Source organism: Salvelinus fontinalis, chromosome 18 (genome assembly GCF_029448725.1).
Source record: "Salvelinus fontinalis isolate EN_2023a chromosome 18, ASM2944872v1, whole genome shotgun sequence".
In the NCBI taxonomy this organism is placed as follows: Eukaryota; Metazoa; Chordata; class Actinopteri; order Salmoniformes; family Salmonidae; genus Salvelinus; species Salvelinus fontinalis.
In genome coordinates this window covers 31,014,895-31,042,410 of record NC_074682.1, presented here as the reverse complement: position 1 = coordinate 31,042,410, position 27,516 = coordinate 31,014,895, and the positions used below count along the sequence as shown (strand labels likewise).

Here is a 27,516-nt window from a genome sequence, read left to right as displayed (position 1 = left end):
TCATAGTCTATTTAATGACAGTAGTTCACGGCCTATTTAATGCTTAGGCCTGAACAGTCACAGTGGTGTGCATGCATGTGTATGTATATGGGAGTGAGTGAGTGAGTGAGTGAGTGAGTGAATGAGTGAGTGAGTGAGTGAGTGAGTGAGTGAGTGAGTGAGTGAGTGAGTGAGTGAGTGAGTGAGTGAGTGAGTGAGTGAGTGAGTGAGTGAGTGAGTGAGTGAGTGAGTGAGTGAGTGAGTGAGTGAGTGGGTGAGTGAGTGAGTGAGAGAGAGAGAGAGAGAGAGAGAGAGAGAGAGAGAGAGAGAGAGATAACTAGACTTCTACTTTGTTTGACAATGTTCACATGAATGATTTTAGCTGTAGGGTGGACATACAGTACAATGTTACAGGTTTATTTTCATTGTGTTCACAATGCATTTCAAATCCTCCTTCAAATCCTTCCTTTGACTGCCCCGGTGGTCGAATTAGCTGTCATCTGTAGAGCGCTGGCTTCTCGTGCTCGGTTCTGGTATTGAGCATTGTCTAACACTGAGATATGTGTTCCTGTACCCTATGTTTCACATTACCATACATCAATTTATGCTTTCACTGTAAGAATATATTGTGGGAGTCAGGGACCGCTTTGTCATGGAAACTATCTCTTTAAAGAATGATGACAATCAAATCCTCATGAATAGACATGAAATAAATTGTAGCATTGTGAAGAGAAGTTCCAATGGAGTGTCATAGGATGGACAGACTGACTGGATCACGTCATGGACAGACATACAGACACATACAGGTCAAGCAACTACTTATAGCCTTTATATATTTTGGTTTTGGTAGGAGGAATGACTCTGGAAAATATTCTGACAAGGTCAAATTTCTTTACTACTATACTGTGACCACTGACTGGTATGTTTAAAAAAAAAAACTATTTTCTACATCAGTCCTCTCTTCCATCTCCAAGTCACCCCACATCCAAATGTCCTGTGTACAGTGATTCCCAACCCTGGTACTCCAGTATCCCCAACAGTACATATTTTCATTGTAGCCCTGGACAAGCACACCTGATTCAACTTGTCAACTAATCATCAAGCCCTCAATGAGTTGAATGAGGTGTGTTTGTTCAGGGCTACAATTAAAATATGTACTGTTGGGGATACTGGAGTACCAGGGTTGGGAAACACTGCTGTTGTGTACAAGAACTTTAACTTCTACTGTGTTCCTGTACAAGAGAATTTCTGGTGTCAACGGATTTGTAAATGTTATGTTAAAATGAGAAAGCACAATCAAGTGACTTCTTTTATTTCTCTTATTTTTTTTATAAGCTATGAGAAACTTACAATTAGGAATTAACCAAATGCAATTGAAATGTGTTAGATTTCAGGGTTGGGGTCCATTTGAAATGCTCTGGTAAATTAGAATTCAATTAAATAATTTAATTTGAAATGTGAAAATAATTTAAATTGATGGAATTGATTCCAACCTTGCTGAATCCACCAGTCATTGTAACATACACAAATTCCAGGGAAATTGTGTACGTTACACCTCTTCTTCTACTGTTTGTAGGTCTCTAGGCTACTGTTTGTAGGTCTCTAGACTACTGTTTGTTTTGTAATGTTTCTACCTGTTGTCTTTCCTATGCTGTAAGTTGTTTCTGTATAAATGTTCGGTTGTTCTATCAATGCATGTTGTAACTTTGGAGCCGTGACTGGCTGTGAAACACACACACAACTCCGGTTTACCTGTCCTGTAAAAAGTGTCTCAATGTCCCAAGATCTTTCTTTACATTCCGCTTAGATGACTGACAGTTAAATAAAATCTAATGAATTAATGGTTTTGATTATTGACATGTATTCCAGGCATTATTGAAGGCTTTCAGTGATACAAAGAAAAATTGAACTGACAGTTACATACTCTTAGGAAAGAAGCAGATCTACAATAGCATGTTTCAGAAGGAGGATTCTGTCCAACCAGAGAACAAAATGACCCAAAACACCCATATAAACAAGACTTATATGTTGGCAGAGGTTTCATACCAATTGTTATGGGAGATACTGGTACAGGTTGTCCAGGATTATATGAGGAAGGAAACTGTCCAGGATTATATGAAGAGGAGGTTGTCCAGGATTATATGAAGAGGAGGTTGTCCAGGATTATATGAAGAGGAGGTTGTCCAGGGTTATATGAAGAGGAAGCTGTCCAGGGTTATATGAAGAGGAAGCTGTCCAGGGTTAAATAAATAGGAAGCTGTCCAGGATTATATGAAGAGGAGGCTGTCCAGGGTTATATGAAGAGGAAGCTGTCCAGGGTTATATGAAGAGGAAGCTGTCCAGGGTTATATGAAGAGGAAGCTGTCCAGGGTTATATGAAGAGGAAGCTGTCCAGGGTTATATGAAGAGGAAGCTGTCCAGGGTTATATGAAGAGGAAGCTGTCCAGGGTTATATGAAGAGGAAGCTGTCCAGGGTTATATGAAGAGGAAGCTGTGGACAGTGGGACAGGAGCAGGAGTCTAGTCTCCCAACATGTCTCCACACACCACAACACCTGGTGTTCCCCACTGCAGAGACTGCCTGCCTGCCACTGAGAGAGGGGGAGGGAGAGAGAGAGAAGGGTGAGGGAGAGAGAGAGAAGGGTGAGGGAGAGAGAGAGAAGGGGGGGGGGGGTGAGTTGGATAGAGAGAGAAACAACTGTTGTTTACTAGAACATTTTTATCAGGCACTCGTCTAGACTAAGCCTGCCACCTAGTGGCTGAAATCTGACTCTCCAAACAAGAAACACAATATTGGGTTAGTATGTAAACATGATTTAAATATTTACTACATATCTATAGCCTCTCCTCTCCTTGTGGGCCCAGCCTGCCTTACCTCTCCTCCTCCTCACCGTCTCCAGAGCAGTGTCTCTGCTCGGCAGCGAGGGCAGGAGGCTGGCACTCCACACACACCTGGTGGCCCTCCTTCAGGTACTGCATCCAGCGGGTGTGTGGCCCCACACTACGCTGGCACCCAGGAGTCAGGGAGGTCAGCTGGAACTGCACCTGGATAAGCATACATACACACAAACACGTACACATAAACACATTCACATTTTAATTTTTTATTTAATCTTTATTTAGCTAGGCAAGTCAGTTAAGAACACATTCTTATTTACAATGACGGCCTAGGAACAGTGGGTTAACTGCCTTGTTCAGGGGCAGAACGACAGGTTTTTAACTTGTCAGCTCGGGGATTTGATCTAGCATGCTTTCGGTTACTGGCCCAACGCTCTAACCACTAGGCTACCTAGATAACAGGAATACCATGGAAGAACACAAACACATGAACTGGGCCTCTCACCCTGTGACATCATCATCATTGATAACAGGGATGTCTCTTCTTCCTGGCGTTGCTATAGTCACCGTTAGTGATGAGAGCCGGTACTGCAAAGACAACAACATCCATAATAACAACATCATGACAACAACAGATTTAGTTCCCCCCACACACAATATGTTTTTTTATTTATTCTTTAATTAACCAGGTAGTATCATAGAGGTCAGAAGTCTTATTTCCCAAGGGAGACCTGGGAAGGTAACATTTATTTGAAGACAGAGGAATATTTGACATAGACAATATGCCATTAACGGCATATGGGTAAGGTCCTAACCAAAGCTAGATGCAACCTAAGGCTATATGTATGGCTGTGGTACTTACCCGGTGATTTGCTGCACTGCCGGTGGTGGTCCCGGTACTCTGCACAGCCGACATGCTCCTCTACGTGTGGACAGGGTTCTCCCCCGTGCTGGGGCTCCTGCAGGACCTGCCTGCTCCTCACCCGTACTGTGGCCCTGCAGGGCTCAGCACAGCCAGACCACGCACTCCACTCACTCACCACACAGGACACCGCTAGGAAGGAGGACAGGACTGGGTGAGGACATAGCAGGGAGGAAATGAAAGCAAATACAAGCATGACTCTATGGTAGTGTCCTCTACCATGTTTGCTACTGAAAAAGCATGTTGTCAAAGTGAGGCAGATTAAGTATATTGGTATACAGTACATCTATAAGTAAGACATATATGAATTATAAACAAATCATATGTCTGACACAGAAATGAATAAACCCACTTCCAGGAGAAACTAAATTACCTATGCCCCAAACTGAGTTTAAAAAAATCACCATATGTATCCAGTGATGTTAAAAACAGTTAAAAGGCTAGTGTTGTGTTGTTGAAATTGACACATTTTGGGCGACATATAATTTGTCAAACTTCTTACCTGGGCAGGGTAGCTCATAATCATGACAGCAGTTCAGGGTAGAGGTACAAGCCTGGTCGCAATAGCGGGTGCCATACGAACGGTCAGCTCTCCATCCCTTACTGATGCACGACGGGTCACGGCCGGTGCAGCAGAAACCAGCCTCACACCCTGCATCCAAAAAAACGACCAAGAAAACCATCAGCCCGACACAATAATAGATCCAGCAGCCGGTAACAGTATACCTGAACGGGGGCATGGCTATGGCACAGAGGAGTAGCCTACTTCTGCGCATGCCTTGCTTCTGTGCCACTTGGCACCGCAGCCAACACCTGTAAAATCTCAGAGAGCTGTTCGTTCACACACTCAAATTGAGAGTTTCTGATGTCATTCATCTCTGTAATTCGATTTTAGAAAATATATATCATTCAGAAATGTTTTTGACACCAAGTTTGTTCAGCCAAATATCCCCATTAATTCAAATGTCAAATTGGTCTTCTTGCTCAGACAAACCACCCTGGCAGGCTGTTGCTGTATCCTCTACTTCTGTGCGCTGGGTCGAAGTGTCATCGGGCAATCATGCTGCAATCTCTGGCCTCTTCAATAGCCTATGTCAACCCCATGTCTCTGTAACGGATGTGAAATGCCTAGCTAGTTAGCGGGTACGCGCTACTAGCATTTCAATCAGTTACGTCAGTTACGTCAATGCTTGGGCATATTCCCAAGCATTGACCTGACTGCAGTGCCTTTCTCTCCACACACATACCTACAGTGTGAGGGGTCCTGTCCTGGTGTACACTGGGAGTTCTGAAGAACCTCTGCATTTCCCACTCTAATAAACCCCTAGTCAGCTCCAACTGTCGCAGACAGTCCAAAGACACAGACCATATTCACAGTGCAATCAAATGTTACTTTGGTAGTTTCCCCTGGTCATCAGATAAGCGTCACACATAGTAAACTCATTCAATGATTCAGAATTATCAGTTCATAATTGTAGTCTACCTGTTGAAAGATTTGTGTTATATACTGACTTTTCTCTGAGTGGCATATTATACATAGCAGCAATAACTCTGCCTTGTTCTCTCTCAAACTCCTTCTGTTCCTCTCTTTTTGTCTCTGTATCAAGCAGGGCGAGGACAAACTCAATACACTTTAAAATGACTAAAACCAAATCGAAACTGTGTAGGAATGTTAATGGACCTTATTCATTCATACATTTCAAATTCATTCATACATACAAATAAAAAAAATTGAAGCTAGACAGTCAGGGAGCACAAAAAATTACAGAAACGATGGATAGGGGATCATTTATTGCAAATTTTGACGGCGAAGAAATATTTCCAAAAATTGGTGCGGCCCTCCGAATCTCGTTGAAGACCAAATGCGGCTCTAGGGGCAAAATGAGTTTGACACCGCTGGTCTACATCATAAATTTAAAAAATACATCACACAAGACATTCTGCACTTTACAAATGGCTACTGCTTCACTATTACAAATTGTAAATAAAAAATGTACAATATTTCAACAATACAATATTACAATGTGTGGGTGTGTGTAGAGTTTGTATGTTAGTCTCTCTTCACAGTCCACGTTGTGCTGTGAGGTGTAGTTTCCCTGTAATTTTAACCTGATTTTACTGCTAGCTTGAGTTACCTGATGTTGAAGAGAGTTTTATGTAGTCATGGCTCCATGTAGTACTGTGCATTTCCCGGAGTCTGTTCTGAACTTAGGGACTGTGAAGAGACCCCTGGTGGTATGTGTTGTGGGGTATGTATGGGTGACTGGGCTGTGTGTTAACTGCTTGAACAGACAGTTTGGTGCTTTGAACACATCAATACTTCTCACAAATACAAGTAGTGATGCAGTCAATCTCTCCTCTACTTTGAGCCAGGAGAGATTGATGTGTACATTTATGGGCCAGTCATGCTGCTCTATTCTGGGCCAATAGTAATTTGCCTATGTCGTTCTTTGCAGAGCTTGAGCATATAACTGGGCAGTAGTCCAGGTATGATAAAACTAAGGCATGTGGGACTTGTTTGGGTGATGTCAAGAAAGCAGAGCATTTCCCCATCTTAGCAACCATTGCATCAATACATTTTGACCATGTCAGTTTACAATCTAGGTTTAGACCAAGCAATTTAGTCTCCTCAACTTGTCGAAAGACTCTTTTATTGACAATGGTGCTGGCTCCACCAAGTCTTCACGCATTGCGCAACTGAGATATATTGTTGCGCTTTTATTGTTGATCTCTGGTAATGTGCAACCAAACCCTGGGCTGGTAGATATCATGCAATCTCTACCGACTCCCTATGATTTTAAAAACAGAGCAGGTGTTGGCCTCTTGCATGTTAATGTCAGAAGTCTATTTCCAAAAATAGACATGATTACAATATGGGCCAAAACGACAAACGCAGACGTAATGGTTTTATCAGAAACTTGGCTAAAGAAATCTGTGTCAAATAACTTGATTTCTATTAATGGGTACATGGTTTTTAGAACGGATCGGATGAGTAAAGGAGGAGGGGTTGCAATTTATGTGAAATCCAAGTTTACCACCTCTGAAATTCTCTCGATTACCAAAGCCATACATTTTGAACTGGTTGCTGTTAAAGTGAACATGTATAAAGACTCCCACATCATTGTAGTCAGCTGCTACAGACCGCCCTCGGCTGCTACAGACCGCCCTCGGCTGCTACAGACCGCCCTCGGCTGCTACAGACCGCCCTCGGCTGCTACAGACCGCCCTCGGCTGCTACAGACCGCCCTCGGCTGCTACAGACCGCCCTCGGCTGCTACAGACCGCCCTCGGCTTCGAGAGACACACTTAACTCTCTTTCTGATGTCCTACACAAGCTAAATTACTCTGAATTCATTCTTTTAGGAGATTTGAACTGGGACATGCTTACATCTGTATCGGACTCTTTTAAAGAACTGTGTGACTCTCTGAATCTCGCTCAATTAATTAATGTGTCTACAAGACCGAATCCCAGAGCACCTAACAAATCAACACTATTGAACATTGTTCTAACGAAGACCCCTCACAAATACACATGGACTGGGATATTCTGTAATGATGTCAGTGATCACTGTGCAATTGCTTGTGTTAGAAATACAAAAATGACGAAAGCCAAACCCCGTTATAATTTTAAAAGACATTTTAGACAGTTTGATGAGGAAGCCTTCTTACATGATCTGTACCGTAATATTGACAGAGTAAGTCTGATTCCCGATGTTAACAGTGCCTGGGACTAGTTTTATATGAAATTTGGGAAATTTAGAAGCAACCACACCCAAATTATAGAACACTGTGCTGTTCCCATAGAAATAGAATGAGTCATTGTAGTAATTATATTTCTATGGCTGCTCCCCTCCCATAACACTGCAAAGTAATGACCTTAAATAGCCTTTAGTCTTTACATTGATTGCACAACCCTGATTCACATGCATGTGTTTGTGTCTTTTATTTCCTCCCGGGTGGCGCAGTGGTCTAGGGCACTGCATCGCAGTGCTAGCTGCGCCACCAGAGTCTCTGGGTTCACGCCCAGGCTGGGCTGGGTTCGCGCCCAGGCTCTGTCGCAGCTGGCCGCAACCGGGAGGTCTGTGGGGCGACGCACAATTGGCATAGCGTCGTTAGGGAGGGTTTGGCCGGTAGGGATATCCTTGTCTCAGTATGTAAAAATGTAATAAAATGTATGCACTCTACTGTAAGTCGCTCTGGATAAGAGCGTCTGCTAAATGACATAAATTTATTTCCCTTTGTTCAGTAAGTTTGATGCGTGACATTGAATTCATATTAGATAATTAGGAGTTCAAATAAAATAATATTTAAATAAAATGTCATTGGTCTTGTACACATTTTAGCAAGTGTTATCAGGGCTGTAGTACTGCCGGAGCACGGGGCTGGTAAAACTACTTCTGGAATATTTATTCTGATAAATTCTAAATCAATTAAATTTAAATCACCAGAGAAATTCCATGAAAAACTATAGAATGACAAACCAAATACATATGTAGAGCAGCCTAGAAGTAGGTAAATGGTGATATCTTCCTAGTCTTCTCTCTGGCGGTGGAGAGAATGATGAAGAACTGAAGGCTATGGCGGAGGCCACGGTCGGTAGCGAGCTCTTTCCACACAGTGTGCGGTATAGTCTAACTTCAAAGTGCTCTGCGCTCACAGTGAGTGGGACAAATCGGACATACATGTAAAAAGAACAGCCATAGACAGAAACCTAAGGTGCTGCTTAAACGTCTGTCCTCAAAACAGTTTGTTATGGACTTGTGCCGTCTTGGGACTCACGTACGAAGCACTTATTAATAAATTCGCCCTACTGTACAAGTGCTTACAGAAAAGTAACACCTCTATTGCATATGCATATACTGTATGTAGTGTGCGGAAGCATCTAGTGGTGGCTGTTTAACAGTCTGATGGCCTAGGGATAGAAGCTGTTCATCAGTCTCTCAGTCCCAGCTTTGGTGCACCTGTATTGTCTCCACCTTCTAGATGGTAGTGGGGTGAACAGGCCATGACTCGGGTAGCTGATGTCCTTGGTGATCTTCTTGGCCTTCCTGGGAGGGCATAGGCCCTCCCACTGGGAAGCCAGCACCAGTCAATCAGAAATAGTTTCCCCCCACAAAACAACTTTATTACAGACAGAAATACTCCTCAGTTTCATCAGCTGTCTGGGTGGCTGGTCTCAGACAATCCTGCAGGTGAAGAAGCCTGATGTGGAGGTTGTGGGTTGGCGGAGTTACACATGGTCTGCGATTGTGAGGCCGGTTGGACGTACTGCCAAATTCTCTAAAACGACATTGGAAGCGGCTTATGGTAGAGAAACGAACATTCAATTCTCTGGTGGACATACCTGCAGTCAGCATGCCAATTGCACGCTCCCTCAAAACTTGAGACATCTGTGGCATTGTGTTGTGTGACAAAACAGCACATATTATTATCCCCAGCACAAGGTGCACCTGTGTAATGACCATGCCGTTTAATCAGCTTCTTGATATGCCACATCTGTCACATCTGTATTATCTTGGCAAATGAGAAATGCTCACTAGCAGGGATGTAAACAAGTTTGTGCAAAAAATTGGAGCGAAATAAGCTTTCGTGCGTATGAAACATTTAAGGGATCTTTTTTTTCAGCTCATGAAACATTGGACCAACACTTCACATGTTGCGTTTATATTTTTGTTCAGTATAGTTCAGTTACCTTCACTTTCTTGGGTCCAGGAACGATTTTATACATCTTGAAGCAAGTTGGGCCAACAGACTTGGAATGGATAGTGAGAGGTTTAATATGTCCCTGAACACTCCAGCCTGCTGGTCTGCGCAGCCTTATCTCATCAACAGAGATTTTTAATGTAAAATAAAATAATATTTTAAACAAATGTTATTTTGTCAAGTTCCTCCAAACTCATTTGACAATAAGTTTTGTGATATCTTTTTATTTTTTTAACTATCCCTGACAAAAAAATCTTGTGAAGGGCTAATTACACGACAAACTATGGTTGGCAATTGATTATTTTCAGATGGGGAAAACCCCTGGTCTCAATGAAATTCCAAGAGATACAGTGCATTCGGAATGTATTCAGACTACATTCTGTTATGTTACAGCCTTATTCTAAAATGGATAGAATTGTTTTTTCCCACTCATCAATCTACACACAATACCCCATAATGACAAAGAAAATTATGGCAAATTTATCAAATTAAATTAAAACTCAAATATCACATTTACATAAGTATTCAGACCCTTTAATCAGTACTTTGTTGAAACACCTTTGGCACCGATTACAGCCTCGAGTCTTCTTGGGTATGACGCTAAAAGCTTGACACACCTGCATTTGGGGAGTTTCTCCCATTCTTCTCCGCAGATCCTCTCAAGCGTCGTTGCACAGCTATTTTCAGGTCTCTCCAGAGATGTTCAGAGACTTGTCCAGAAGCTACTCCTGTGTTGTCTTGGCTGTGTGCTTAGGGTCGTTTTCCTGTTGGAAGGTGAACCTTCGCCCCAGTATAAGGTCCTGAGCGCTTTGGAGCAGGTTTTCATCAAGGATCTCTCTGTACTTTGCTCCTTTCATCTTTCCCTCGATCCTGACTAGTCTCCCAGTTCCTGCTGCTGACAAACATCACCACAGCATGATGCTGCCACCACGCTTCCCCCGAAGGGATGGTGCCAGGTTCACTCCAGACGTGACACTTGGAATTCAGCCCAAATAATTAAATCTTGGTTTCATCAGACCAGAGAATCTTGTTGCTCTTGGTCAGAGTCCTTTAGGTGTCTTTTGGCAAACTCCAAGCAGGCTGCCATGTGACTTTTACTGAGGAGCAGCTTCCGTCTGGCCACTACCATAAAGGCCTGATTGGTGGAGTGGTGCAGAGATGGTTGTCTTTCTAGAAGGTTCTCCCATCTCCACAGGGGAACTCTGGAGCTCTGTCAGAGTGACCATCGGGTTCTTGGTCACCTCCCTGACCAAGGCCCTTCTCCCCCGATTTCTCAGTTTGGCCGGGCTATGAAGAATCTTGGTGGTGCCAAAACTTCTTCCATTTAAGAACGATACAGGCCACTGTGTTCTTGGATTCCTTCCATGCTGCAGACATTTTGGTACCCTCCCCCAGGTCTGTGCCTCGACACAATCCTGTCTTAGAGCTCTATGGACAATTCCTTTGACCTCATTGCTTATTTTTTTTACTCTGACATGCACTGTCAACTATGGGACCTTATATAGATAGGTCTGTGCCTTTCCAAATCATGTTCAATCAATAGAATATACCACAGGTGGACTCCAATCAAGTTGTAGAAACATCTCAAGGATGATAAATGTAAACAGGATGCACCTGAGCTCAATTACAATTCTTATAGCAAGACCTTGTGGGTCTAAATACTTATGTAAATAAGATATTTATTTTTTATTTCATTGATACATTTGCAAAATTGTCTAAAAACCTGTTTTCACTGTCATTATTGGGTATTGTGTGTTTTCATTTGATACACTTTAGAACAAGGCTGTAACGTAACAAAATGTGGATAGGGTCAAGGGGTCTGACTACTTTCCAAATACACTGTATTAACACACTTTTTGTGAACTACTGCAATATCCATTACTTTCATATTTTAATTTCTCATATATAGATGACAATCTGTCGGACACACAAAAAGAGGGACTGATCGCTCTCCTACTGAAGCAGGAGCTCGGGGGGCAATACATGGACCCCGTCCGTTTAAAACAATGGAGGCCCCTCACCCTTCACTGTTGTGGCGTAAAAATATTGGGAAAATGTATTGCTCATAGAATAACAAAGGACCTGCCGTACATTATTCATCACGATCAGACAGGATTCTCAAAAGGAAGATATATTGGAGACAACATTAGACAACTACTAAAAATAATGGAAAACTTTGAGAATGCAGAGAAACCAGGGATAATCTTTATAGCAGATTTGAGAAAGCATTTGATACAGTACATATATAATTTGTTTGTAAGTTCCTAGATTTTTTTCTACTTTATGGAGAATCTCTCGTAAAATGGGTGAAAGTAATGTACAACAATTCTTTATGTAAAATAATAAATAACGGTTAGTTCTCTGAGAACTTTGAATTGTCAAAAGTTGTAAAACAAGGTTACCCTCGGTCATCATTCCTATTTATTATTGCCATTGAACTGCTAACTTTAAAAATCTGATTTAATGACGCCAATGATTCAAGTTCTGTCTTGTCCTCAATATTACTGCAGGGGCCTCATTGAGGATCTGGATCATTTCTCCAGTTTCCCTGAACTAAAACCCAATTATGCTTCACGGAGACATGGCTGAACGACGACTATCAACATACAGCTGGCTGGCTATATGCTGCACCGGCAGGACAGAACAGCAACGTCTGGAAAGAAAAGGGGCGGGGGGTTATGTACTTTTGTAAATAACAGCTGGTGCACGATATCTAAGGAATTCTCAAGCTATTGCTCGTCTTTGGTAGAGTATCTCATGATAAACTGTAGACCACACTACCTACCTAGAGCATTTGCATCTGTATTTTTCGTAGCTGTTTACATACCACAATAGTCAGAGGCTGGCACTAAGACAGCATTGAATGAGTTGTATTGCACCATAAGCAAACAAGAAAACACTCACCCAGAGGCGGCGGTCCTAGTAGCTGGGAACTTTAATGCAGGGAAACTTAAATCTGTTATACCAAATTTCTATCAGCATGTGAAATATGCAACCAGAGGGAAAAAACCGCTGGACTACCTTTACTCCACACATAGCACATAGCAGATGCTAAGCTACAGGACTATTTTGCTAGAACAGACTGGAATATGTTCCGGGATTCCTCCGATGGCATTGAGGACTTCATCAATAAGTGCATCAATGACGTCATCCCCACAGTGACCGTACGTACATATCCCAACCAAAAGCCATGGATTACAGGCAACATCCGAACTGAGCTAAAGGCTAGAGCTGCCGCTTTCAAGGAGCGGGACTCTAACCCGGAAGCTTACAAGAAATCCCGCTATGCCCTCCAACAAACCATCAAACAGGCAAAGCGTCAATACAGGACTAATATCGAATCGTACTACACCGGCTCCGATGCTCGTCGGATGTGGCAGGGCTTGCAAACCATTACAGACTACAAAGAGAAGCACAGACAAGAGCTGTCCAGTGACACGAGCCTACCAGACGCGCTAAACTACTTCTATGCGCGCTTTGAGGCAAATAACACTGAAACATGCATGAGAGCACCAGCTATTCTGGAAGACTGTGTGATCACGTTCTCATCAGCCGATGTGAGTAAGACCTTTCGACAGATCAACATTCACAAGGCCGCAGGGTCTGACGGATTACGAGGACGTATATTGAGAGCATGCTCTGACCAACTGGCAAGTGTCTTCACTGACATTTTCAATCTCTACCTGTTCGAGTCTGTAATACCAACATGTTTTAAGCAGGCCACCATAGTGCCTGTGCCCAAGAACATTAAAGTAACCTGCCTAAACGACTACCGACCCGTAACACTCACGTCTGTAGCCATGAAGTGCCTCGAAAGGCTGGTCATGGCTTACATCAACACCATTATCTTGGAAACCCTAGACCCACTCGAATTTGCATACTGCCCAAACAGATCCACAGATGATGCAATCTCTTTTGCACTCCACACTACCCTTTCCCATCTGGACAACAGGAACACCTATGTGAGAATGCTAGTCATTGACTACAGCCCTGTTATTAGGCTGGATATTACTCACCAATTTACCAGCATTGGACTGTCTCTCCACAACAACGCCGGATTCCTGCCGTAATCTCTGAGCCACTACTTCTGATCCTCACAGCTAGCTTTCAGCTAGCGCCACTGCCACGAAGCTAGCACCAGTTAGCAAACAATTTCTACAATACCTCTTTCGCCATCTGGCTTGGATTCTCTGTCGACACGGCGCCCCGCCGCACCACCACGTCTGGTCTGCCGACAAATACCCCATCCGCTGTGCCCTCAACCGGCCTCCGTCTGAGCAGACCCCCCTCCGTCTGAGCAGACCACCCCCGGGCTACTAACTTTAAACGCTGCGTGCTAGCGTAGTGGCGGCTTCCCTGCTCCATCTACGGCTGCCCCCCGGACACTATGATCACTTGGCTACATAGCTGATGCCTGCTGGACTGTCCATTAATTCACGGTACTCCATTCTGTTTATTTGTGTTTTATCTGTCGGCTCTGTGTTTTAACTCAGGCTCTGTGTGTAGTTAATCCGACCCTCTCTGCCTAGTCATCGCCATTTTACCTGCTGTTGCTGTGTTAGCTGACTATCTGCTGTTGTCTCACCTGTTGTTTTAGCTAGCTCTCCCAATCAAGACCTGCAATTACTTTATGCCTTACTGTATGTCTCTCTCAAATATTAATATGCCTTGTATACTGTTGTTCAGGCTAGTTATCATTGTTTTGGTTTGCAATGGAGCCCGTAGTTCCACTCCCCGTACCTCTGATACCTCCTTTGTCCCACCTCCCAAACATGCGGTGACCTCACCCATTGAGACCAGCATGTCCAGAGATACAACCTCTCTTATCATCACCCAGTGCCTGGGCTTGCCTCCGCTGTGCCCGTGCCCCACCATACCCCTGTCTGCACATTATGCCCAGAATCTATTCTACCACGCCCATAAATCTGCTCCTTTTATTCCTTGTCCCCAGCGCTCTAGGCGACCAGTTTTGATAGCCTTTAGCCGCACAGTCATCCTACTACTCCTCTGTTCCTCGGGTGATGTGGAGGTAAACTCAGGCCCTGCATGTCCCCAGGCACCCTCATTTGTTGAATTCTGTGATCGAAAAAGCCTTGGTCTCATGCATGTCAACATCAGAAGCCTCCTCCCTAAGTTTGTCTTACTCACCGCTTTAGCACACTCTGCCAACCCTGATGTCCTTGCCGTGTCTGAATCCTGGCTTAGGAAGGCCACCAAAAATTCTGAGATTTCCATACCCAACTATAACACTTTCCGTCAAGATAGAACTGCCAAAGGGGGAGGAGTTGCAATCTAATGCAGATATAGCCTGCAAAGTTCTGTCATACTTTCCAGGTCTATGCCCAAACAGTTCGAACTTCTAATTTAAAAAATTAATCTCTCCACAAATAAGTCTCTCACTGTTGCCGCCTGCTACCGACCCCCCTCAGCTCCCAGCTGTGCCCTGGACACCATCTGTGAATTGATCGCCCCCCATCTAGCTTCAGAGTTTGTTCTGTTAGGTGACCTAAACTGGGATATGCTTAACACCCCGGCAGTCCTACAATCTAAGCTTGATGCCCAGAATCTCACAGAAATCATCAAGGAACCCACCAGGTACAACCCTAAATCCGTAAACATGGGCACCCTAATAGACATTATCCTGACCAACTTGCCCTCCAAATACACCTCTGCTGTCTTCAATCAAGATCTCAGCGATCACTGCCTCATTGCCTGTATCCGCTACGGGTCCGCGGTCAAACGACCACCCCTCATCACTGTCAAACGCTCCCTAAAACATTTCTGCGAGCAGGCCTTTCTAATCGACCTGGCCCGAGTACCCTGGAAGGATATTGACCTCATCCCGTCAGTTGAGGATGCCTGGTCATTCTTTAAAAGTTACTTCCTCACCATATTAGACAAGCATGCTCCGTTCAAAAAATGCAGAACTAAGAACAGATATAGCCCTTGGTTCACTTCAGACCTGACTGCCCTCGACCAGCACAAAAACATCCTGTGGCGAACTGCAATAGCATTGAAGAGTCCCCGCGATATGCAACTGTTCAGGGAAGTCAGGAACCAATATACGCAGTCAGTCAGGAAAGCAAAGGCCAGCTTTTTCAAGCAGAAATTTGCATCCTGTAGCTCTAACTCCAAAACGTTCTGGGATACTGTAAAGTCCATGGAGAACAAGAGCACCTCCTCCCAGCTGCCCACTGCACTGAGGCTAGGTAACACGGTCACCACCGATAAATCCGTGATAATCGAAAACTTCAACAAGCATTTCTCAATGGCTGGCCATGCCTTCCTCCTGGCGACTCCAACCTTGGCCAACAGCTCCGCCCCCCCCCGCTGCTACTCGCCCAAGCCTACCCAGCTTCTCCTTTACCCAAATCCAGATAGTAGATGTTCTGAAAGAGCTGCAAAACCTGGACCCATACAAATCAGCTGGGCTTGACAATCTGGACCCCCTATTTCTGAAACTGTCCGCCGCCATTGTCGCACCCCCTATTACCAGCCTGTTCAACCTCTCCTTCGTATCATCTGAGATCCCCAAGGATTGGAAAGCTGCCGCAGTCATCCCCCTCTTCAAAGGGGGAGACACCCTGGACCCAAACTGTTACAGACCTATATCCATCCTGCCCTGCCTATCTAACATCTTCGAAAGCCAAGTCAACAAACAGATCACTGACCATCTCGAATCCCACCGTACCTTCTCCGCTGTGCAATCCGGTTTCCGAGCCGGTCACGGGTGCACATCAGCCACGCTCACGGTACTAAACGATATCATAACCGCCATCGATAAAAGACAGTACTGTGCAGCCGTCTTCGTCGACCTGGCCAAGGCTTTCGACTCTGTCAATCACCATATTCTTATCGGCAGACTCAGTAGCCTCGGTTTTTCTAATGACTGCTAGTTAGTTGAGGAAATATGTACATTTTTTATTTATTTATTTATTTCACCTTTATTTAACCAGGTAAGCTAGTTGAGAACAAGTTCTCATTTACAACTGCGACCTGGCCAAGATAAAACAAAGCAGTGCGACATAAACAACAACACAGAGTTACACATGGAATAAACAAGCGTAGAGTCAATAACACAATAGAAAAAAAATAACGTCTATATACAGTGTGTGCAAATGGCGTGAGGAAGTAAGGCAATAAATAGGCCATAGTAGCGAAGTAATTATAGTTTAGCAAATTAACACGGGATTGATAGATGAGCAGATGATGATGTGCAAGTAGAAAAGTAAATAAAAACAATATGGGGATGAGGTAGGTATATTGGGTGGGCTATTTACAGATGGGTTATGTACAGCTGCAGCGATTGGTTAGCTGATGTTTAAAGTTAGTCTCCAGCTTCAGCGATTTTTGCAATTCGTTCCAGTCATTGGCAGCAGAAAACTAGAAGGAAAGGCGGCCAAAGGAGGTGTTGGCTGTGGGGACGACCAGTGAGATATACCTGCTGGAGTCCGTGCTATGGGTGGGTGTTGTTATCGTGACCAGTGAGCTGAGATAAGGCGGAGCTTTACCTAGCATAGACTTATAGATTAATGCGCCAGTGAGTTTGCGGCGGTGGGCTTCCACGAGTCCCTGGCCCGCGAGCTGCTGACTGAGGAGTCTGATGGAGTCAAGACCACTCTGGTGTGCCCCTATATTGTAGACATGGGCGTGTTCGACAGGTGCAAGATCAGATGAGAGAGACTACAGCTGCGGAGTGGGGACGCTAAAGAGGGACTAAGGGCAACTTTGTTGTAGGTCAATCACAGACTGATATTGCAGGTGTAAGCCTACTTCAAACAATCATACACAGTGGTTTATAATATGGCACAGAACATAGGCTTACTACAGTATGTATCAGAATGTCCCTTGTAGTTGTACATTTAAAAACAGTGGGATGTTGTGAAACTTTTCACTATGCTGCCCCCCTCAGGAATGAGGAAGAACTGTCCCTGGCATCACTGGAGCCTGAGTACAGTTTGGAGAAAGCCATGAACGCCATCCCGATAAGACCAGCCCCGGTCTGCATTCCACACCTCACCTACGTTCCTGTCATCTCTTGAGCGTGAGTACACACATTGATAAAAATAAAAAATGATGATCACCCACTCACTCGTCTTCGCTAATTCCTTGGAAAGGTGCGGAGCACCTCGACATTGGTCTCTCCACGCTGTCCTGTTCTCCCAGGCTGATGTAGTGTTGAGTCCCAGGTTGTGTAGGTGGTCGGACCATTTGTCAACAGCCGCATATGACCTATACAGAGACAATACAGACACAGGCATTCATCAGAACACGTAGGCCTGAGGCATGATGGCTGGTGAAACCTCAGAACTAGAATAAATGTATATAGTGCCTTGCAAAAGTATTCACCCCAATTAGCGTTTTTCCTATTTTGTTGCAGTACAAGCTGTAATTTAAATGTATTTTTATTTGGATTTCATGCAATGGACATACACAAAAAAAGTCAAAAAAATTGGTGAAGTGAAATGAAAAAAATTACTTGTTTCGAAAAATTCTAAAAAATAAAAAACGGAAAAGTGGTGCGTGCATATGTATTCACCCCTTTTGCTATGAAGCCCCTAAATAAGATCTGGTGCAACCAATTAGCTTCAGAAGTCACATAATTAGTTAAATAAAGTCCACCTGTGTGCAATCTAAGTGTCACATGATCTCTCAAGCAAGCAACACTATGAAGACAAAGGAGCTCTCCAAACAGGTCAGGGACAAAGTTGTGGAGAAGTACAGATCAGGGTTGGGTTATAAAAAAAGATCAGAAACTTTGAACATCCCAAGGAGCACCATTAAATCCATTATTAAAAAAGGGAAAGAATTTGGCACAACAAACCTACCAAGAGAGGGCCGCCCACCAAAACTCACGAACCAGGCAAGGAGGGCATTAATCAGAGGCAACAAAGAGACCAAAGATAACCCTGAAGGAGCGAAGATTGGAGTATCTGTCCATAGGACCACTTTAAGCCATACACTCCACAAAGCTGGGATTTATGGAAGAGTGGCCAGAAAAAAATAAGCAAACATGTTTGGTGTTCGCCAAAAGCATGTGGTAGACTCCCCAAACATACGGAAGAAGGTACACTGGTCAGATGAGACTAAAATGTAGCTTTTTGGCCATCAAGGAAAATGCTATGTCTGGCGCAAACCCAACACCTCTCCACAGAACACCATCCCCACAGTGAAGCATGGTGGTGGCAGCATCATGCTGTGGGGACGTGTTTCATCTGCAGGGACTGGGAAACTGGTCAGAATTGAAGGAATGATGGACAGCGCTAAATACATGGAAATTCTTGAGGGAAACCTGTTTCAGTCTTCCAGAGATTTGTGATTGGGACGGAGGTTCACCTTCCAGCAGGACAATGACCCTAAGCATACTGCTAAAGCTAAAGTGGTTTAAGGGGAAACATTTAAATGTCTTGGAATGGCCTAGTCAAACTTAAATATTGCTTTACACCAGCAGAACCCATCCAACTTGTAGGAGCTGGAGCAGCTCTGCCTTGAAGAATGGGCAAAAATCCCAGTGGCTAGATGTGCCAAGCTTATAGAGACATACCCCAAGAGATTTGCAGCTGTAATTTCTGCAAAAGGTGGCTCTACAAAGTATTGCCTTGGGGGGGGGGGGGGGTTTGTCTTATTTCTTGTTTGTTTCACAATAGAAAATATTTTGCATCTGCAAAGTGGTAGGCATGTTGTGTAAATCAAATGATACAAACCCCCCAAATCAAATTTAATTCCAGGGTGTAAGGCAACAAAATAGGAAAAATGCCCTTTGGGGTGAATACTTTCACAAGCCACTGTATATATATGGGTGAAACAAGATATGCTTACTATATCAAACATAGTGTGTTTGTACAATACAGCCAGGTTTAACCTGTGTAACTGCACCCTTCTTCCTCTTCTTGCAGGCTGTTGCCGTGGGAGTCCTCCGTGGCGACATATCGGTTCATGGGGTCAGACAAGTGCACGTAGCCTTTCATTGACAGCAAGTGGAGCTGACCAATGGAGAACCTACCCTGATCGCAGCTAACTCTCCCTGTAGACTTAGTCTCGACAGATAAAATCTAAGGGTGGGTTTCCCAGACACATAATAAGCCTAGTCTTGGACTAAAATGATGTTTTTTTATTCCAGTAGGTTTAATCTGTCAGGGAAACCAGGCCTGAATGAATAAACAAATATTGAAAATGGGATAAAAAACTATATGATGGGGAAATAAAATGACCAATGACCAATCCAAACTGTACTACTCTTACGGCTTAATGTTTTCCAGTGTGGTCCAGTCTAAGGTCAGCCTGCCTTTGTTACACTTATTACCAAGCTGGTTTGAGAAGGCCATGGCCAACCAACCATGCCCCTCGACTGGTTTAAAGGCAGGCTGGCACCCTAGGTCCTGTTCAGCTCGCTTTAAGAAACCGAGTTCTGCTGGAACTCTGATGGAGAGGACAATGTAAAATAAAACAAAAAACCTGAGCTAGCACAGTAAGGTTCAGGTTGGCAAGATAGTGTAAAATGGTTGTGTGACACTAAGCACCAGAAGTTGTCCTGATTGCATGTGATGGAATGCCAGTAATTGTCATTGGCCAGAAATTAAGTCTTGCAGGACAGGGTGGTTGTACCATGTGTTTCTGACAGGTCAATAATGTGTCAGCCATTTGTTTGGCTTTTTATACTAAACTGTGTTGATATGTGGTAAAAACATCCACTGTTGTCAAAGTAAAGCCACTGTGTGACTGGTTGGTTGTTCACTCATTGATATCACATCTGTGTAGGGCTAGACTCGCTTTGGCAGAAACACACCTGTTGAGAGAGACTAGTTTAGGCTTACACTACACATCCAGTCCAAAAAGTACCCCCAAATGTACCTTTCTCTATCATCTAACATTTTCTCTTGGAACGTGAGGGCACATACAGTAAGAACAAATATACAACTCTGATGGTTTTGTTTTGTGCGTGATCGCATACACGTTTTACTTACATTTCATGGGGAGCAGAGAGGTGGTTTGACACTGAGGGAGGGACAACAAGGGGAGAGAGGGGGGATATCGTGCTAGGACCATACGCAAACAAAGACTTATACTGCCCCAGCACCTCTGACAGTGGGGACAGACAAAATCACAGAACATCACACACGCTATACTTAGTCACAAAACCTTCGCAGCCCTACATGGTAATGTAGATAAACACTGTTCACTTGCGGTGGTTGTTATCAAGCACTCTAGGAAAATCAACAGTGGTTCGCTAGCTGCATCCCATCCTTCTATGGGGTTCCATACTACTTCACAAGTAAACACTATTGTAACAACCAGACCTGGGTTAAAAAGCTATTTTAAATCATTTCAAATACTTTAGCTGGGCTTGATTATTCCATTGCTCCAGGCAAGCTCAAAGGCAAAACGGCAAACTCCACCCATCTGGCACTCATAAAGCAAACTCTCCAAGTATTTGAAAGATTTCATTCGTTTTTTAACCCAGGTCTGTTATTAACAACCCCCCAATAATTCCAGGGTCAATGAAGAATTAAACAACATTTAAAAATAAGAGAAAGATCTCATTAACAGAAAAAAAGGGAAAAATAGACAAAACGCTTCTTCTCAAAAGCTGATTTTCACAGTTATCATATTAACATTATTCCATCTTATCTCAACATATATATATCGGATATGATGCAGCAATTTATTTTCTATAAAGCAACAAAAAGAATGAATAATGTTCACAATTAAACAAAATCAATTTTTCTTCTATCAATCTTGTTTAACTGTGAATATTTTAGAACATTTAATACAATATGAACACTAGTGATGGTTGCCCTCAGCTTCCTGTAGAAATCTAAAACAGCCTATCAGAACAGTGTTAGTTTTCTTTTCGTGCTTCTTTCAAACAACCAATGGTGTGCGTCTGTCTACACAGTGCCATCCAGAGTCTGTTGTCCCAAGGTGCTTGAGTTAGCCTGTTTGATGATGCCCTCCATGTCCTGTTTACCACACCTACAGAAACCCAACACAAGACAAACAAGTGTTACCAAGTCATATTGACCTAGTTGGAGAGGTTGGAGAGAAACTAGGATTTCTGAAAAGCTTTTGGAATGTTTTCGGATTTTTGCAACCCTAGAAAACAAGACAAATATATTAAACTATTATTATTCAACCTCAATAAGTGTTCTCTTACTGGTCCTCATCTGACCTCTTAGATGCATGGTCTTACCCCGAGAGTGGTGCGTTCCCTGTCCTGTCATTGGTCTGCTGCTGGTGCTGGTCCAGCTCTGACAGAATCTTCAGGATATTCAAGGCAGCCTGTAGACAGAGGGAGGATGTGGAATATTTGATGTAGCCTATATCATCATTTCCCTATTGCTTGTGCCTGTATGTCTGTCGTGTTCAGAGGACACATGTGTAACTTTGTGAACATGTCCAATATACTTTTTTTAATAGCAATGCAGTGCCTTAGACCGCTACGCCACTTGGGAGACCAGCTTATTTTTTGCTACGGTGTGCCCTAATGAACAAGATCCTGGTCTAAACACTAAAGCTCCTTCAGTGTGGTTGTGTGCGAGTCTAACCATGTCGTGACAGGACTCCACGTCCTTGCCTATGCCGTGACTGATGAGGGGGGGCTGGGAGGAGCAGTTGATCAGCGATACAAATTCATTCTTGTTGTTTTTGGGGAAGTCTTTGTATTCCACCTGCAAGAAAAGCAACAGAGGATATTAATACTAACATTAACACTCCACAAAACATTAATATAGTCGTTTCAAAAACGGGGTCGCGACCCCAGGAACTGCAGTGGGATCGCCCAACAACAACAATAAGGTAGAGATTGTATGGGACAACATGCAAACATTTTTGAGAAAGATAATTTAAAAAATGTAATAATATTGAGTAAATATACTTATCAGTTTCTTATCATTTGGATAAGAGATGAAAATGTAATGAATTGAAGGTTATTTGTTGATGTAAAAATGTATGAATTTACTGATTTTAAAGTTGGGGTGGGATGGAGTAGCCAGAAATTTGTGGGAGAAAAAATTATGTCCCCAGATATTCTGGCGGGGAAAAAATGCGGTCCCCACTGAAAAAGTTGAAATACCACTGCATTAATAAAAGGTTTAATTGTGTGTGTGTGTGTGTGTTTGTTCGTGTGCGCACACATGCATGCCCACCATTGTGTCTATGACTACCTGTAGTCCCTGTACATTAGGCCAGGTAGCTGAGCAGTTTGGAGGGTTTGGTCAGGAACCCATGGGGTAGGTGTTTGTGTGAGTTAACGTACATGTGTGTGTGTGTATGTGAGTACCTGCAGTCCCTGTACGTTGGCCAGGTAGCTGAGCAGTTCAGAGGGTCTGGTCAGGGGTCCATGGGGTACTAGATGACCCACACTGTTCTGGCTCTTCAGAATGGTATCGGCGGTCAGGGAGGCACCAGCGTAAAGCAGCTCATTGGCGATGATGGCCGTCAGGGTGGCCTTAATATAATAATAACAATACTGTTTATTTGCATAGTGCTTATCTTGCTAATCAAAGACACTTTTACAACAAAATATTGAAGAAGTAAAAGAGAACATCAAAGGACTAAAATAAACATACAAACTGTGAGGTAAAAGATAGCAGAGCTAAAATAATATCATGACTAATTCCACTAAAACAAAGGGACACACCTTAGCAGGGTTGGCCCGGGGACCGTAGTCCTTGTTCTGGTGCCCCTGGCTAGGGCTGGCCCCTACAGCCTGGGCCACCTCGGGCACCATGAGCAGGATGCCTGCTGGGAGCTGCTGGTGGCTGAGGAAGGGCAGGCGGTAGTCCTCCTCCTTGGAACCTGAGAGATGGGGGGAAGGGGGGGGGTCGCCAGAGACATAGTTATGTAAAACAGGAAGGAAGGAGAACACGGAATGAAACACCCATGTAATGTAAAAGTATCCCACGTTCCAAAATACTAAATCAGTCATCCCGCATAACACTCTGGGGGAAGTTTGTGGATTACCTATGTTCCCCAAAAGAGACAAAATGGTTTAAGTCGAGTAAGTAAAATGTCTCATACCAAATCCAAACAAAGTGTACTGCATAAAACAGTACATATCAAAATATGTGTAGTTTCAACCCTGCACCTGAACCACTCACCCAGCGACTGGCTCTCCTCCACAGAGCCTGGCTCAAAGAAGGTCACTTTCCTCCCGTCTCCATTTTTCTTCAGTGGAACCTTGGGTCGGTCACATGATCAACAGAAAGAATACACGTCAGTTGACGGCTCAATGATCATTCAAGTCAATACAAACTATCTCTGCTATGTACTACTGGATAGATAAGCACATGAGTGGAGTCTAACTAAACCAGTGGTCTGGATGGGATGCCTCTGGTGGTTCTTGGGGACCTACTGTACCTTTTCGTCTGTTTTGAGCGCAGGTTTGTGGGGCTGTGGCTGAGGCACTTTGAAACCTAGAAGCTCCAGCATCTTCTCTGCTGCGTTCTTCTTCGCTACCTTCTTACTGGGGCCCAAGCCCTCTGCACACTGACCACACACCGTCACCTGGTGACCACAACTACAGGTCAGAATCAGAGAACCATAGACACTAGGGAGATCTGAGAGAACTGGCCTAGATAGGCATACACACTATGGCGCAAGCTCCACATTGCCCTCTGATAGGCTAGGTGTTATATTGCTCACACCTGTCCAATCCCGTCAGACCTACACAAGTGCCCTAGGCCAATAGTATGGGGTTGATTTGGTCAAGAGCAGGTAGTGGTAGGCTATGTGCCAGGGCCTCCTGTCTCACCTGCATAACAAACTCCCTGCGTCTGGGCAGCCCCCTCTCTGTCAGCATGTTGTACTCTGGTTCCTTCTCTTTCTTAGCCTGCTGGATCTGAGCCAGTCTGCTGATGGGGTTCATGCCTTGCCCATATTCTGGACTGGTCTGCAGCTGGAGGGGGACGGAGAGAACATGCACAAGATCAAACAATCCTATAAAACAATTTTCCGACCTTGCAAAAGCTTTCCCCATCACCCCTTCTCTCCCTTCTGTTGCCCTTTAAGAATTAACAAAGGCCTTCTTAGAAGCCCTTGTTCTTTTTAATGATGTACTCTACTCTCCCTGACCTCATCCACCTGGTCCTCTCACCTTAATGATGGACTTGGTCTTCTTCTTGATGCGTGCTGGCTGCATCTTTTCCACGCAGGGGATCAGCTGGGGCAGTCTCCTCAGTTCCTCCAGCACAGCTGTAGCTGCCAGCTTCTTAGCGATCTTCTTACTCTTGCCCTCGCCCTCACCACAGAAGTCCCCCACCGCCACACGCACCATGAAGCTCTTCATGTGGGGAGGACCTGCCTCCTTGAGAACCTGTGGGAAGAAGTAAGGGAAAGACAATTAGAAAAAGACTTGGAAAGGTATATCCTCAGGGGAGAGAACATAATTAGTTCTACTATATAACTGGACTGTTAGTTGAGCCAATGCAGGACCAAAGCCTACCTCAAAGTTGACAGGCATGTTCCTCTTCAGTGCGATCTCAAACACCTGGCTGATTTCTGATTTGTTGAGGTTCTCTTCAGTGTCTTCTCCATTCATCTGAAATGAAATAGTTTGTGTCAAAACATTCTGACAGCTGTGTATGTTGCAGCAGAGTGGCTATAAAATGCAGCGGAATTGCTCTGTGTGGCAGTATTGAATCAAATATGTGCCCTTCACGTTGTGAAGCAGACCGGTGTAGTGATCCATGTAGCAGGTGTTGCTCTTTGGGAACATTTCTGGTATTTTGCCCAAACTTTCATCCAACTTTTTCCAGGAATCCCAGTTGGAGTATTCCCAGAAACAGAAAGGAATAAGCAGGGACTGTTCCATCCCTAGTGTTTTCTCCCCAGTTCTGACCCCAGGCAGTTCTGACCCCAGGCAGTTCTGACCCCAGGCAGTTCTGACCCCAGGCAGTTCTGACCCCAGGCAGTTCTGACCCCAGGCAGTTCTGACCCCAGGCAGTTCTGACCCCAGGCAGTTCTGACCCCAGGCAGTTCTGACCCCAGGCAGTTCTGACCCCAGGCAGTTCTGACCCCAGGCAGTTCTGACCTCAGGCAGCTGCTGCAGCAGTATGGGCTCCTTCTGCAGAGTCTTCAGGGCCTTGGAGGCGGCGTCGTGTTTGGCGAGCTGCCGCGTACGCCCCTTCCCGTGGAACTGCTGGCCCCCGATGTTCAGCTCCATGTGATACAGCACCGGCCCCACCGGGGGAAATGGGTAGTAGTACCTGACCACACACCGAGAAGACAGGAGACGCTCAGGTATAGCTTTTACTGACCGACTTACCTAATCATGCTGTCCTCCAATAAACGCCTGGGGCATTAATTGAAGTTTTACAATGAATACCCCCCCAGAAAAACAAATGGACGTACTGTTGCATGGAGCGTTGGTAAGGCCCCGGGGCCCTGATGTTGTAGTTGAAGCTGGGTGGTCTCATCCCGGGGTAAGGGTCTATGGGCTTGTACATAGGCTTCATCCCTAGCTTCATACAGAGGGAATTCAGCTCCACTGTTTGCGTCATGCATTCTACTGTGGTAGTACACACACAGACGAAACAGAAAACAAACAGAACACATTAAAGAACAATAGGCACCAAAACTTGAATACACGTAGTGATCAAACTCAAACCCTATTTAATGTAGACTACTTAATGCCACTGACTAACAATGTTTCCCTATCATGATACTGAGCAACTCAAAGTGATGACCTGTGTTGTTGCGGGTATTGTTCCTCATGCTAGGTTTGGGCATTGTGGTCTGGGCCAAGGCTGTGGCAGCTGCAGAGTGTTGGGCCTTCTTTATGCTGGTCCCCTCTGCCTCCCAGTGCTGATCCCCTAGCGATAACCGCACTGAGAAGATCTGGGAGAGTAAAGAAACAGAAGAGAGAAGTAGATAGGGATCTCTGTTATAAGTATTAAAGAGCAGGAAGGTAGACATAAAAAGCACACTGATGACTGATCTTTCCAGGCTTGTGTTCAGTTGACCAGAAATGGTATGGCACTATCTGAACTTGTCTAACAAGAAACATTTGTTTTTATTATCTTTTGCAAAACCTTTTGCTACAGTGAGTGTATCCTTATAAACACGACCTAAGTTTGCTAGTGAGTACCAGTGGCTGGGTTGTTGAGTTACCTTGGAGTGAGCTGGTCCTTGCTCACAGAGCAGCTTATACTCAGGCTGGATCTTATTGAAACGGGCTAACTCATTCACCAGACACATGGGGGTCTTCTCTTTAGGGTTTGCCATGTTAGATACTAAAAACAAACAAACAAAAACAGATAAGCCCATTGAGAGAGACACACAGACAGCTTTGACACACACACACACACACCTGTTGAGGTGGGGCTGAAGGGAGTGGCTGAGCCCAAGGGCAGGGCTGAGCTCCGGAGAGGGTGACTGGCGCTCTCAGAGGGCAGGGGACTCGAGGCACAGGGGATGCTGTACCCTGGCTGAGGCTGAGACAGCTGCTGCATGGGGCTGGCAGCAGCGCTGGACATAGGGTTACCCGGACACTGGAACATACTGGCTGGTTGGGTTTAGGCGAGTCAGGCGGTTAGCTCAGGTTGAGTTGAGGTGGGTGCTTTTCAGTGCAGCAGCGATAGACGTTTAGTGTTTATTGGATTTTGAGAGGAGTGCCTGCAAAGATCTCCCTGAAGAGGATAACAAAGACAATGGTATAGAGTTTGTTTTGGGGTAGCTTGTTAACTGCATTTTGAGATGCCACATTCGCATCACTACAACAAAGCCCACTGTCAGTGACTTGCACAACTGGCTTTCAGGGGCCTTTGTTGTTCCAGGCCAGCAGTGACAAGACAGAGCAATTAATACGTTGCAACACCTGACAACACCCATGCATGAAATGGTTATAAGGGTGCTGTGATTTTGCGTCAGACATAAAACATGAATGGATTGCAATATATCCAATACAGAGAACATTCAAACGACAGATATTTCCCTGCAATATGGCTAACATAGTCAGTATACCTTAATACCAAACTTGGTGAGATGACAACTTTAAAAGAGTGTGTCGTTTGAAGGTTCTTTGTAAGGCGTGTTCCGCTAGCTACAACTTAGCTAACATACGTTAGTTGGCTAATT

The 27,516-nt window shown here is 44.4% G+C and overlaps 2 protein-coding genes across 3 annotated transcripts; both read right to left on the bottom strand.

Annotated features, from left to right (window-relative positions):
• Window positions 1–380: 380 nt before the first annotated feature.
• Window positions 381–19,050, bottom strand: LOC129816017 (somatomedin-B and thrombospondin type-1 domain-containing protein-like). Its single transcript, XM_055870212.1, has 6 exons — window positions 17,534–19,050; window positions 4,241–4,390; window positions 3,679–3,870; window positions 3,348–3,404; window positions 2,854–3,043; window positions 381–2,569 (listed from the first exon to the last, which is right to left on the bottom strand). Exons 1-6 carry the CDS (start codon window positions 17,700–17,702, stop codon window positions 2,455–2,457), a joined length of 873 nt encoding a protein of 290 aa, XP_055726187.1. The 5' UTR covers window positions 17,703–19,050; the 3' UTR covers window positions 381–2,454.
• Window positions 19,051–20,364: 1,314 nt separating this feature from the next.
• LOC129815274 (double-stranded RNA-binding protein Staufen homolog 1-like) lies at window positions 20,365–26,985 on the bottom strand. Of its 2 annotated transcripts, none has more exons than XM_055868940.1 (15): window positions 26,750–26,985; window positions 26,551–26,672; window positions 26,127–26,277; window positions 25,792–25,948; window positions 25,472–25,646; window positions 24,884–24,979; window positions 24,536–24,754; window positions 24,194–24,337; window positions 23,800–23,946; window positions 23,541–23,619; window positions 23,081–23,238; window positions 22,721–22,888; window positions 21,987–22,109; window positions 21,632–21,720; window positions 20,365–21,414 (listed from the first exon to the last, which is right to left on the bottom strand). In XM_055868940.1, exons 1-15 carry the CDS (start codon window positions 26,937–26,939, stop codon window positions 21,330–21,332), a joined length of 2,103 nt encoding a protein of 700 aa, XP_055724915.1. In that variant the 5' UTR covers window positions 26,940–26,985; the 3' UTR covers window positions 20,365–21,329. The 2 variants fall into 2 exon arrangements, with proteins under 2 accessions (XP_055724915.1, XP_055724916.1); XM_055868941.1 differs by having other exon boundaries at window positions 25,792–25,945.
• Window positions 26,986–27,516: the final 531 nt, after the last annotated feature.

Coding starts and splice junctions, on each gene's coding strand:
- LOC129816017 (XM_055870212.1), bottom strand. CDS start 17,702: ATGCCTGTGTCTGTATTGTCTCTGTATAGGTCATATGCGGCTGTTGAC. Junction 4,391..17,533: donor CAAGGAATTAGCGAAGACGA/GTGAGTGGGTGA, acceptor TTTTGGATGCAG/GGTGTGAGGCTGGTTTCTGC. Junction 2,570..2,853: donor GACGGTGAGGAGGAGGAGAG/GTAAGGCAGGCT, acceptor CCCCTCTCTCAG/TGGCAGGCAGGCAGTCTCTG.
- LOC129815274 (XM_055868940.1), bottom strand. CDS start 26,939: ATGTTCCAGTGTCCGGGTAACCCTATGTCCAGCGCTGCTGCCAGCCCC. Junction 26,278..26,550: donor AAGGACCAGCTCACTCCAAG/GTAACTCAACAA, acceptor TTACTCTCCCAG/ATCTTCTCAGTGCGGTTATC. Junction 22,110..22,720: donor CCAACGTACAGGGACTGCAG/GTACTCACATAC, acceptor CTTTTCTTGCAG/GTGGAATACAAAGACTTCCC.